The 14191-nt window shown below is 43.9% G+C and overlaps 1 protein-coding gene across 4 annotated transcripts in view; it reads left to right on the top strand.

The window, feature by feature from the left end:
• The window catches only part of spock3 (SPARC (osteonectin), cwcv and kazal like domains proteoglycan 3), a 1033635-nt gene that overhangs the window by 415311 nt on the left and 604133 nt on the right, over positions 1-14191 (top strand). Inside the window, exon 1 of one of the 4 annotated variants that reach the window (XM_070871347.1) lies at positions 3257-3325. The exons of the other annotated variants lie outside the window; for them this stretch is intronic. Within the exon in view, the coding sequence (XP_070727448.1) occupies positions 3279-3325 (47 nt within the window). The 5' untranslated portion in view covers positions 3257-3278. Of the gene's footprint in view, positions 1-3256; positions 3326-14191 lie in introns of those variants that run through there. 4 annotated transcript variants of the gene reach the window in all.

Below are 14191 nucleotides of genomic sequence, written 5' to 3' on the forward strand. Positions count from 1 at the left end.
GTTGGGTCACCTTTTGGAAGAGATATTGGGGCCAAAATTGCCCACCGCTGGAAACGCGGCGCATCTACCCTGTTTCTGTTGATTTTACCGGTAGCCTCTTGAGAGAAATTCTGCTCTTTGGCTTTTTTTTTCCCGGTGGACTGGAAGTCGGTCATAATGGGGGCGGAGGTGGGGCGGTAAGTGGAAGTCCGCAATCTAGAGGGGAGGAAGTTGGGGGCGATGTGTAGTGTCCGCCGCTATCAGTCATCAGCGTAGTGCTGATGATGTCATCACGGCGTCACCACGGCTCCCCCCTTCATTTAAAGGGGAGAGCCTGCGCGATCTTTTAAGTTTGGTCCGCTGAGCCACCAGGAAGGGGGTGCCAAGCTGTCTGTTGGAAGCCCGGCCGAACCCGGGGGCATAATTGTCGGCCTGACATGGCAGTCGGCCGACAAAAAAAAAATATGGTGGCAGCGACAGTAGGTCCTCCCCTTTAATGGGAGCCGCACCGCCATTTTACAAGGACTACAACCTCACTGCACCGGCAGAAAAAAACAGCTTTTGGCACCGTGTGGCAGGAGCAAGATTTTTTTGGCATAATTTTGCCATTCGGCGGGGGGGGGGACCATCAGCGGTGCTAGCTCTGATGACGCACCTAGGGCGGATCGGCAACAGCAAAGCGGTGGCGGGGGGAGGGGAGCGGGTCACCGCATGTACAGAATTTTCAAAATGGCGGCCATTCCATAAAAAATCTGCGACCATTGCACTCCGCAGCGTGGCCGCCGATTTCTGGCCTTAAGGGAAGGGGCAATCTCGGCCCCATTAAACTGAGGCCCTAGTTGCTTGTTTAGCTGGATGTAAAAGATCCCATGGCAAGATTCAAAGAAGAGCAAGGAGGTTGTCTTGGCTAAAGTTTATCACTCAACCAACACCACCAAATTAATTTAACTAATCATTGCTGTTTGTGGAATCTTGCTGTGTGTAAATTAGTTGCTGTTATCCCATATAACAACAGTGACTACATTTCAAAAGGAATTCAATGGCTGTGAAGCACTCTGGGACATCCTGAGAACTTTAAAAGCATTACATAAATGTATCGTTCCTTTTATTTTTTACTCCCTAGCAACTGACTCAAAAGCACTTCATCTGATTATCTTGTCTGGGAATAGTACATAGCTGGGAAAAATTGTTAATGAAATCACTTCTTTGATGTGTACAACTTCTTAGAATGTGATTTCATTAACAGCAAAAACAATCTAGCAGCAATTCACAATATGCCAGCCTATCACAATATAAGGGAAAATAAAACTAGGAGACATAGTCTCAGAATAAGCGGCCGCCCATTTAAAATGGAGATGAGGAGGAATTTCTTCTCTGAGGGTTGTAAATCTATGGAATTCTCTGCCCCAGAGAGCCGTGGAGGCTGGGTCACTGAATATATTTGAGACAGAGATAGACAGGTTTATGAGCGATAAGGGAACAAAGGATTATGGGGAGGCGGTAGGGAAGTGGAACTGAGGGTACGGGGTCGAGGACCTAGGGGCAGCACGAGCCAGCCCACACAGCGATATGTGTGCGCACTCGGTCTGTGCAGCAGGGCAGGTCACCAGTCGTCTTGGTTAACCCTTACCACTGGATAAAGGCCTAGATTTGTCAACCCCATGTGGTGGCTGGTGTGCAACGGTCACCACACGTTAAAAAATTCACACACAGGTATCGTCCACCCCCTCAATTGGAGTTCAGGACTGGAACATCAGGTCCTTCATTGAAACATCTATGAACTCACGTGGAAGCTAGTCATCCTCCTTCGAGGGACTGCCTATGATGATAATGATGACAGTAATGATCTATTAATTCATATCATGATTGTGCCACTTATATAGATCTATAATGTATTGAAAATCTTACCTCTGTATGCACTTCCAGTCAGCACACTTAACTTCCTGTTATCATACTTTTTATGTCAACTTTTTCTGATTATATATTCTGATGTCCGAACTAATATAAATTCCTATATAAACTTGTCATGTAAGTATACAGTCTGGCTGCTCAGTTGGTCTGGTGGACATTTTCAAACTGACTCTCAAGAAAAGTTTTGAGCCACCTTGCTACCATTTTACTTAGTCTGCCGATAACTGTTGTCTACTTGATCTAGGTTTATCCTATTCTTAAAATGTTATTCCTGTTAATTTTTTTAGTCCTGTGTAGATTTATAGGGAGCGACATTCAACATCAGTTCCCCATTTTTTTGCGTGTAAAATGAAGTTTGAGGAAACGAATTTTGGGTCATGATATCCCTCGCCCAAACTCCCATGGAAGTGTACCGGTTGCCAGATTGGAATCCGGTGACTTTTAGGTGAGCTCACTTCAAACAGGTTAAAAAGACAAAAGGAATGGTGGCTTTTATGTTGCAGCTGTACAGTGCTCTGGTTAGACCTCATTTATAATGCTGAGTACAGTTCTGGGCATCGCACCCCAGGAAGGATATATTGGCCTTGAAGTGGGTATAGCGCAGATTCACCAGAATGATACCAGGGTGAAAAGTGTTAAATTATAAGGACAAGTTACATAGACTAGACTTGTATCCCTTTGATTATAGAAGATGAAGGGATGATCAAATTGAGGTGTTTAAAATGAGTAAAAGATTTGATAGCACAGATAGAGTTATAGTGCAGGAGTCCAGAACAAGGGAACAAAGCCTTGAAATTGGAGCTAGGCTATTCAGGGGTGATATTGCAAAGCACTCTTTCACGCAAAAGGTAGATTCATAGGGCCCAAAATTGATCACCTTACCACCTGCTGCCACCGACTGCCACCCACTGCACCCGACATTCCTCGTAAAGATCTGCCAATGCCACTTTCGATGTGGGCTGGAGTGGGCGAGAGGGGAGAGCCGCCGGGAACCGCCAGCTGACGTCAACGGACGGCCAAGTGGCGTAAGTGGACTCCCGCCTGCCAAGATGCCAGATTGGTGCGGGCGGGAGTCGGCGCCAGAACGGGTGGACCGCTGTGAGGAGGCTGATCTGTCCTCAATGGTAGGTATTAAGATCTTGAAAAAAAGGTTAGTAACCTTAAAAAAAAATTTCACAGTGACTTACATCGATGGTATCCTCTGAAGGTCTTCCGATGGATTTTATTTTCTGATGATTTTAATTTTCAGGTCTTTGATCCTCCGTGGGCCCGACTCCATCCTCAGCGACACTTGGGTGGCAAGCGCCTTTGCCACCGAGAATGAGAGCTTCCGCCGGCTGCCGCCCAGATTGGCGACATACGTCGCTGAACTTCGAGGGAGCTGGGTGATGAAAACTCCTCCCAAAGAACTATCAGAGACCTTGGCGGCACTTGGGTAGGCAGGGGCGTTAATCAAATTCGGGCCCATTGATTCATAGTAACAGTTACAGAATGGAAGAGGTCCATTCGGCCCGTCGAGCCCGTGCCGACTGGCAGATTGTAGAGGAAATCTGTGACTCCCTCAAAAAGCTGTTGAGGGTAGGTCAATTGAAAATTTCAAAACTAAGATTGATCGATGGATTTTTTGTTAGGCAAGGGTATTAAGGATTACAGAATCAAGGTGTGTAGATGGAGTTAAGATACAGTTCAGCCTTGATCTAATTGAATGCTGGAACAGGCTCGAGGGGCTGAGGAGGAACTCCTGTTCCTATTGGTGTTTGGCAACTCGCTGATGCAAATCAGGGTCCTAACGCCAGTTGTAGGATCCTAATCGCAAATGGAAGCGTGTGCTGTGCGTGCTCCACCCAGTTATACCAGATCGTGAGTGGCCTAACCAGCAGTTCTTAAAGGGTCTCCTGGATCCCACGAAAATCAGCCAGAGAACTTTTAAAACCAGCTGTCTGCAGTGCACCTGTTAAATTCAAATAAAGTTCAAGGCCGAATTTCAATCAAACTTCAGGCCACTGAGTACCTACACGTGAAGCAATTGCTTTTCTCATCCAGAGTATTCAACCTATTCTCAACATTCAATTCAAAAGTTAAAACATTTTTTTCCTCTAAAATCATTGTCCTCGGCAAATTCTGTGCTGGAGTTACAACAGACATTGGCTGAGGAAATTTAACGGCATCCTTCCAATCTGCTGAACACTCAGTTGCCCACTTGGAAATAGAGGCCCAAAAATCTACCAACAGAAAAGGTGCTAGCTCCACCCCACCATTTCCAACCCCCCTCCCGCAGGGCAGGAAACCGCTATCAGCAACATACCCCATAAGCATTTTATTCCTTGCTACTCCTCTTTCATCCATGGAGCAAGTTCACCTGCTCTGCATGCCACCCCTCCCTGCTGCATCTTGACCAATCACCCCTCCCTGCTGCATCTTGACTCAACCCCCTGTGCATCTAGTTATCTTGGCATAGCTCTGCAAAGTCCACAAGTAGAAGGGGATAAGGGGAAAAGAGAAGGGGAGGAGAAGAATCATCGAAAAATTACAAAACAGAAAGAGGACATTTGGCCCATCGTGTCCATGCCAATCGAAAAAGAGCTATCCAGCCTGATCCCACCTTTCAGCACTAGGTCCGTAGCTCTGTAGATTACAGCTCTTTAAGTGCATATCCGAGTATCTTTTAAATGTGATGAGGGTTTCTACCTCTGCCAACCTTTCAGGCAATGAGTTCCAGACTCCCACCACCCTCTGGGTGAAGAAATGTTTCCTCATCTCCACCCTAATCCTTCTACCAACCACTTCAAATCTATGCTCCCTGGCTATTGACTCTGCTAATAGAAATATGTCCTTCCTATCCACTCTATCTAGGCCCCTCATAATTTTATACACCCCAATTAAATCTCCCCTCAGCCTCCTCTGTTCCAAGGAAAACAACACCAGCCTATCCAATCTTTGCTCATAATTAAAGTTTTCCAGTCCCAGCAACATCCTCTGCACCCTTTCTAGTGCAATCACATCCTTCGTGTAAAGTGTTGACCAGAACTGCACGCAGTACTCAAGCTGTGGACTAACTAGTGTTGTATACAGTTCTAGCATTACTTCCTTGCTCTTGTATTCTATGCCTCGGCTAATAAAGGAAAGCATTCCGTATGCAATTTTAACTACCTTATCAATCTATTCTGCTACCTTTGAGGATCTGTGGACATATACTCTGAGGTCCCTCTGTTCCTCCACACCGCTCAGTTTCCTCCCATTTATTGTGTATTCCCTTGCCTTGTTGCCCCTCCCCAAATGCATTACCTCACACTTTTGCAGATTGAATTCCATTTGCCATTTTTCTGCCCAACTGACTAGTTCATTGATATCTTCCTGCAGACTAGAGCTTTGCTCCTCACTGTCAGCCACATGGCCAATTTTTGCATCATCTGCAAATTTCTTTACCATGCCCCCTATATTTAAGTCGAAATCATTAATATATTCTACAAAAAGCAAGGGACCAAATACTGAGCCCTGTGGAACCCCACTGGAAACAGCCTTCCAGTCACAAAAACTCTCCTCAACCATTACCCTTTGCTTCCTGCCACTGAGCCAATTTGGATCCAATTTGCCACTCTCCCTTGGATCCCATGGGCTTTTACTTTTTTGATCAGCCTAACATGTCAAAAGCCTCGGTAAAATCCATGTAAACTACATCAAACGCACTGCCCTCATCGGCCCTCCTTGTTACCTCCTCAAAGAACTCAATCAAGTTAGTCAGACATGACCTTCCCTTAACAAATCCATGCTATCCATCCTTGATCAATCTGTGTCTTTTTAAATGAAGGTTTATACTCTCCCTCAGAATTGATTCCAGTAATTTGCCCATAACTGAGGTTAAACTAACTTTCCTGTAATTGCTCGGTTTATCTCTTCCCTTTTTAAACAATGGTACAATGTTAGCAATTCTCTAATCCTCTGGCACAACACCTGTAGCCAGGGAGGATTGAAAAATGATGGTCAGAGCCTCTGCAATTTCCTCACTTGCTTCTTTTAGTTGCCTCAGATATATTTCATCTGGTCCTGGTGATTGATCTATTTTCAAGGATGCTAAATCCTTTAAAACTTCCTTTCTTACTATGTTTATTCCATCCAATATTTCACTATCTTCCTCCTGAACTTCAATGTCGGCATCGTCCCCCTCTTTTGTGAAGACAGCCGCAAAGTATTCATTTAGTACCTTACCTACATCCTCCACCTCCACACATAGATCACCATTTTGACCCCTAATAGGCTCTACTCTTTCGTTCATTATCCTCTTGTCTGTATGTAATTGTGAAACATCTTTTGGTTTTCTTTGATTCTACTTGCCGGTATTTTTTCATGCCCTTTTTTTGCTTTCCTAATTTCCTTCTTCATTTCACCCCTACACTATCTATACTCTTCTAGGCTTTCTGCAGTATTGAGCCCACGATATCTGATATAGGCTTTTCTTTATTGCCATATCTTACCCTGTATGCAACTTGTCATCCAGGGGGCTCTAAATTTGGCAATTCTACCCTATTTCTTTGTGGGAACATGTTTACCCTGAATTCCATGTATCTCCTTCTTGAATGCCTCCCACTGCTCTGGCACTGATTTACCTTCAAGGAACTGTTTCCAGTCCACTTTTGCTATATCACTCTCAGCCTAGTAAAATTGGCCTTCCCCCGATTTAGAATGCTTACTCCTGGTTTTTCTTAGTCTTTATCCATAATTATGCTAAAACTAACTGAATTATGATCACTACCACAAAAATGCTCTCCCACTGCTACTCCTTCCACCTGCCCAGCTTCATTCACTAACACTAAATTCAGAACTGGTTCCCCTTTTGTTGGGCTTGCTACGTATTGGCTAAAAAAGTTCTCCAGAATGAATTTAGGAATTCTAGTGCCCTCTGTACCTTTTACACTGATAGTATCCAATTAATATTAGGGTAATTGAAATTCCCCACTATTACTGAGGAGAAAAGTAGAGAAAAGGAAATGGGTGGGGGAGAAGAGGTGAGAGGAGAGGAGGGAGAAAAAAAAGGAGGCTGAGAGGGGAAAAGAGAGGAGAGTGGAGAGGAGAGCAGTAGGAGTGGTGGGGAGAAGAGGAGGGCAAGAGGATGGGTCAAACCGAGGATATTGAAGTAAACTCATCTCCTACCTCATCCACTTTGAACTACCTGCTCAACCCTTGTATTTTCCTTCCTCTCCTACCTCATGTCTCTCCACTCACCCATTCTTCCCACCTTTCCTATGCCTCCTCATCCCTTCCTCACTCCTGCTCTATCCTCCAACCTCCATCCTTTACACTCCATTCCTCTCCTTCCCGCTTCAACCCTCTAGCATCTTTTATCATCCATCACCCCGCTTTCTTATTTCCCTTCTTTCCCTTTCGCTTTCTTCACCCCTCCTCTTTCCCATTTCACTCTTCCGCTCCTTCTTCCTTCTTTCTGATTATCCTCATCCTTCTCATCTCCCCTTCCCCTTTGTCCCTCCTTCTCCCCTTCCTCCCTCATATTCTTCCTCCTCACCTTTTCTTCTCTGCTCTATTCTCTAACCCTCCTCAATACTTAACCCTTCGGTCACACCCTGCTCTACCCAGCTTCGCAGTTGTACCTCTTCCATGATCCAATTGTCATAAAGAAAAAAACCACATCTGACAAAATAAATTGACAATTTCCTAGCTAGTACATTGTTAATTTACAAATATAAACCCATAACATTAATCGAAGGCAAGTGGTTTCTTCACATTTTTATTCTTTGGGGATTATTTTTCTGTTACAATGATGCACATCTAAGTGAAGAAATTATTTGTTTTAGTACTGTTGCAGCGCCTCTTTATGAACAAGCATTTCTTCGTGAAGATGGTATTTGTTTAATGAATTAAAAGTAACAAACAAAGTATGTGTAGATTAAATTGTGACCATCTGCTCAAAGAGGATATACCACTATACACTCAAGAAAACGGGAAGGTTTTCTCTCCCAGATAGTCATACTTCTTTTCCCACCGAGCTTCTTACTGTATCTTTTAACTGAGGAAATTTACTTGTATTACCACCTAGGAAATGTCATTAACACCAGTTTTATTATCTAATGGTTATCTGAATTCAAGGATGCCATTTAATACAGTTTTCAGCCCGTTGAATGCTGAACCACCTAATACAATATTTCATATTGCTGAGACAGGTTTTAATGACCTTAACATTTTCAATAATAGATATTTTTAAAAGCTGTTTTAGTATTATAACCTTCTAACTTCATAAAAAAGGTATGGTACAAAGATTGTTTCTACCTGACAGAACTTGTTCTTAGTCCTTAATATGTGCTCACAGTGAAAAATGTTGTAATGCCTTTCTTGGACAAAAATTTATGAACTTCAAATTGCAACCAATTATTTTCCCATGTAAAGTGTGAATCAATTTGCAAAGCTTTTGTTCCAAAAGCAATTCATGTAAGAATTATCCAGATATCGGGAAAAAATCATTCATTATAGTTCCAGTGAAAATTTTTGCAAGTATGCCCTAGTTAAACTGAGAGCTAGTTGACAATAGATTCTTGTCCAAAAGGCAGCTCGTACATAAAACATAGTATAAAAAATAAAGTGGAATAAAATTTTGGGGGAAAGTTTAAACTAATCAGACAGTTGGAGCACCACCAGGATAAAAGATTAGAGAGGAGGTAAAAGGTGCATAAGAGGATTGGGAGATTAAGATGGAAAGTGAAGTAGTCCAATCTGAAACTAAGGTCCTAAATCTAAACAAAGGAAACTACGAAGGTATGAGGAATTAATTGGCTATGATAGATTGGGAAGATTCATTAAAAAACATGACAGTGGATAGGCAATGGCTAATATTTAAGGAACAAATACATGAATTGCAACAGTTATACATTCCTTTGTGGTGTAGAAACACAAAAGGAAAAGTGGCCCAACTATGGCTAACAAAATAAATTAGGGATAGTATTAGATCCAAAGAGGAGTTATATAAAGTTGCCAGAAAAAGTAGCAAGCCTGAGGATTGGGACCAGTTTAGAGTTCAGCAACAAAGGACCAAGAGATTGATTAAGAGGGGAAAAATAGCGTATGAGAGTAAACTAGCAAGGAACATAAAAACAGACTGCAAAAGTTTCGTCAAGTATATAAAAATAAAAAGATTAATGAAGACAAATGTAGTTCCTCTACAGACAGAAACGGGAGAATTATAAGAACATGAAAACATAAGAATGAGGAACAGGAGTAGGCCATCTAGCCCCTCGAGCCTGCTCCGCCATTCAACAAGATGATGGCTGATCTGGCCGTGGACTCAGTTTCACTTACCCGCCTGCTCCCCGTAACCCTTAATTCCCTTATTGGTTAAAAATCTATCTATCTGTAATTTGAATACATTCAATGAGCTAGCCTCAACTGCTTCCTTGGGCAGAGAATTCCACAGATTCACAACCTTCTGGGAGAAGAAATTCCTTCTCAACTCGGTTTTAAATTGGCTCCCCCGTATTTTGAGGCTGTGCCCCCTAGTTCTAGTCTCCCCGACCAGTGGAAACAACCTCTCTGCCTCTATCTTGTCTATCCCTTTCATGATTTTAAATATTTCTATAAGATCACCCCTCATCCTTCTGAACTCCAATGAGTAAAGACCCAGTCTACTCAATCTATCATCATAAGGTAACCCCCTCATCTCCGGAATCAGCCTAGTGAATCATCTCTGTAACCCCTCCAAAGCTAGTATATCCTTCCTTGAGTAAGATGACCAAAACTGCACGCAGTATTTCAGGTGCGGCCTCACCAATACCCTGTACAGTTGCAGCAGGACCTCCCTGCTTTTGTACTCCATCTCTCTCGCAATGAAGGCCAACATTCCATTCGCCTTCCTGATTATCTGCTGCACCTGCAAACTAACTTTTTGGGATTAGTTTCATGCACAAGGACCCCCAGGTCCCTCTGCACCGCTGCATGTTGTAATTTCTCCCCATTCAAATAATATTCCCTTTTACTGTTTTTTTTCCAAGGTGGATGACCTCACATTTTCCGACATTGTATTCCATCTGTCAAACCTTAGCCCATTCGCTTCACCTATCTAAATCTCTTTGCAGCCTCTCTGTGTCCTCTACACAACCCGCTTTCCCACTAATCTTTGTGTCATCTGCAAATTTTGTTACACTACACTCTGTCCCCTCTTCCAGGTCATCTATGTATATTGTAAACAGTTGTGGTCCCAGCACCGATCCCTGTGGCACACCACTAACCACCGATTTCCAACACGAAAAGGACCCATTTATCTCGACTCCCTGCTTTCTGTTAGCCAGCCAATTCTTTATCCATGCTAATACATTTCCTCTGACTCCACGTACCTTTATCTTCTGCAGTAACCTTTTATGTGGCACCTTATCGAATGCCTTTTGGAAATCTAAACACACCACATCCATCGGTACAACTCTATCCACCATGCTCGTTATATCCTCAAAGAATTCCAGTAAATTAGTTAAACATGATTTCCCCTTCATGAATCCATGTTGCGTCTGCTTGATTGCACTATTCCTATCTAGATGTCCCGCTATTTCTTCCTTAATGATAACTTCTAGCATTTTCCCCACTAAAGATGTTAAACTAACCGGCCTACGGTTACCTGCCTTTTGTCTGCCTCCTTTTTAAACAGAGGTGTTACATTAGCTGCTTTCCAATCCCTGGTACCTCTGCAGAGTCCAGAGAATTTTGGTAGATTATAACGAATGCATCTGCTATAACTTCCGCCATCTCTTGTAATACCCTGGGATGCATTTCATCAGGACCAGGGGACTTGTCTACCTTGAGTCCCATTAGCCTGTCCAGCACAACCCCCCTAGTGATAGTGATTATCTCAAGGTCCTCCCTGCCCACATTCCTGTGACCAGCAATTTTTGGCATGGTTTTTGTGTCTTCCACTGTGAAGACCGAAGCAAAATAATTGTTTAAGGTCTCAGCCATTTCCACATTTCCCATTATTAAATCCCCCTTCTCATCTTCTAAGGGACCAACATTTACTTTAGTCACTCTTTTCCGTTTTATATAACGGTAAAAGCTTTTACTATCTGTTTTTATGTTTTGCGCAAGTTTACTTTTGTAATCTATCTTTCCTTTCTTTATTGCTTTCTTAGTCATTCATTGCTGTCGTTTAAAATTTTCCCAATCTTCTAGTTTCCCACTAACCTTGGCCACCTTATACGCATTGGTTTTTAATTTGATACTCTCCTTTATTTCCTTGGTTATCCACGGCTGGTTATCCCTTCTCTTACTGCCCTTCTTTTTCACTGGAATATATTTTTGTTGAGCATTATGAAAGAACTCCTTAAAAGTCTTCCACTGTTCCTCAATTGTGCCACCGTTTAGTCTGTGTTTCCAGTCTACTTTAGCCAACTCTGCCCTCATCTCACTGTAGTCCCCTTTGTTTAAGCATTGTACGTTAATTTGAGACACTACTTCCTCACCCTCAATCTGTATTACAAATTCAACCATACTGTGATCACTCATTCCGAGAGGATCTTTTACTAGGAGATCGTTTATTATTCCTGTCTCATTGCACAGGACCAGATCTAAGATAGCTTGCTCCCTTGTTGGTTCTGTAACATACTGTTCTAAGAAACAATCCCGTATGCATTCTATGAATTCCTCCTCAAGGCTACCCCGTGCGATTTGATTTGACCAATCGATATGTAGGTTAAAATCCCCATGATTACTGCCGTTCCTTTTTCACATGCCTCCATTATTCCCTTGATTGTTGCCCGCCCCACCATGAAGTTATTATTTGGGGGCCTATAAACTACGCCCACCAGTGACTTTTTCCCCTTACTATCTCTAATCTCCACCCACAATGATTCAACATTTTGTCCATTAGAGCCAATATCATCTCTCACAACTGCCCTGATATCATCCTTTATTAACAGAGCTACCCCACCTCCTTTCCCTTCTTGTCTATATTTCTGAATTGTCAGATACCCCTGTATGTTTAATTCCCTGTCTTGGCCACCCTGCAACCACGTTTCAGTAATGGCCACCAAATCATACCCATTTGTAATGATTTGTGCCGTCAACTCATTTACTTTATTTCGAATGCTGCGTGCGTTTAGGTCGAGTGTTTTAATACGAGTTTTTAAACCATGATTTTTAGTTTTGACCCCTCCTGCAGCCCCTTTATATTCATACATATTGTCCCTTCCTATCACCTTGTGGTTTACAATTACCCCAGTGCTACTCTGCTCTGTTGCCTCCTGCCTTTTGCATTCTTTCTTGGGGTCCTGTTCATCTGAGCTCTCACCCACTCTAACTAGCTCAGAGCCCTCTCCTGGATTCCGAATACTCCTTGCATTGAGGCACCGAGCTTTCATGCTTGCCTTTTTATTACACTTTGACCCTTTAGAATTTTGCTGGACAGTGGCCCTTTTTGTTTTTTGCCTTGGGTTTCTCTGCCCTCCACTTTTACTCATCTCCTTTCTGTCTTGCTTTTGTCTCCATTTTGTTTCCCTCTGTCTCCCTGCATTGGTTCCCACCCCCCTGCCATATTAGTTTAACTCCTCCCCAATAGCACGAGCAAACACTTCCCCTAGGACATTGGTTCTGGTCCTGCCCAGTTGCAGACCGTCAGGTTTGTACTGGTCCCACCTCCCCCAGAACCGGTTCCAATGCCCCAGGAATTTGAATCGCTCCCTGCTGCACCACTGCTCAAGCCACGTATTCATCTGAGATATCCTGCGATCCCTACTCTGACTAGCACGTGGCACTGGTAGTAATCCCGAGATTACTACTTTTGAGTTCCTATGTTTTAATTTAGCTCCCAGCTCCTTAAATTTGTCTCATAGGACCTCATCCCTTTTTTTACCTATATCGTTGGTACCAATGTGCACCACAACAACTGGCTGTTCACCCTCCCTTTTCAGAATGTCCTGCACTTGCTCCGAGACATCCTTGATCCTTGCACCAGGGAGGCAACATACCATCCTGGAGTCTCGGTTGCGGCCGCAGAAACGCCTATCTATTCCCCTTACAATTGAATCCCCTATCACTATCGTTCTCCCACTCTTTTTCCTGCCCTCCTGTGCAGCAGAGCCAGCCACGGTGCCATGAACTTGGCTGCTGCTGCCCTCCCCTGATGAGTCATCCCCCTCAACAGTACTCAAATCGGTGTATCTGTTTTGCAGGGGGATGACCCCAGGGGACCCCTGCACTACCTTCCTTGCACTGCTCTTCCTGCTGGTCTTCCATTCCCGAGCTGGCTGTGGAACCTTCATCTGCGGTAACACCAACTCGCTACACGTGCTACTCACGTCATTCTCAGCATTGTGGATGCTCCAGAGTAAATCCACCCTCAGCTCCAATTCCGCAATGCGGACCGTCAGGAGCTGGAGGCGGATACACTTTCCGCACACGTAGTCGTCAGGGACACCGGAAGTGTCCCTGAGTTCCCACATGGTTCAGGAGGAGCATATCACGTGACCGAGCTCTCCTGCCATGACTTAACCCTTAGATACACTTAAATTGGCAACAACAATGCTAAAGTTTACTCACTGTTATAGAAGAGAAAATAGAAAAACTACTCACCAATCACCAGCCAATCACTTACCCCCTTGGCTGTGACGTCACTTTTCTGTTTCTTTCTACTTCTTTTTTGCCTTCTCCCTGTAGCTGCACAAGCCATGCCTCTCCACGCACCTCTTCACGCTGCTCCAGACTGCCGCCGCGTTGGGCCTTTTATAGGCCTCTCGCCGACCCCGGACTCATGCCTCTCCTCGCACCTCCGCGCTGCTCCCGACTGCTGTCGCATTGGGCCTTTTATTGGCCTCTCGCCGACCACGGACTCAAATATCTCCACGCACCTCCGACGCTGCTCCCGACTACTGCCGCGTTGGGCCTTTTATAGGCCTCTCGCCGACCCCGGAATTTGTATTGTGGAACAAGGAAATGGCAGTACAATTAAATAAACACTTCGGTTCTGTCTTCATGGACGAGGACACATATAATGTTCCAGAAATAGGGTACCAAGGGTCTACTGAGCAAGAGGAATTAAAGGAAATGATTATTAGTAAGAAAATAGTGCTGGAGAAACTAATGGGACTGAAGGCAGATAAATCCCCAGGGCCTGATGATCTGCATCCCTGAGTACTAAAAGAGTTAGCCATGGAAATAGTAGATGCATTGGTTGTCATCTTCCAAAATTCTATAGATTATAGAACAGTTCCTACAGATTGGAGGGTGGCAAATGTAACCACACTATTTAAAAAAGGAGGGAGAGAGAAAACAGGGAACTACAGACCGGTTAGCCTGACATCAGTAGAAGGGAAAATGGTAG

The sequence above is a fragment of the Pristiophorus japonicus genome, chromosome 2 (genome assembly GCF_044704955.1).
Source record: "Pristiophorus japonicus isolate sPriJap1 chromosome 2, sPriJap1.hap1, whole genome shotgun sequence".
Classification (NCBI taxonomy): Eukaryota; Metazoa; Chordata; class Chondrichthyes; family Pristiophoridae; genus Pristiophorus; species Pristiophorus japonicus.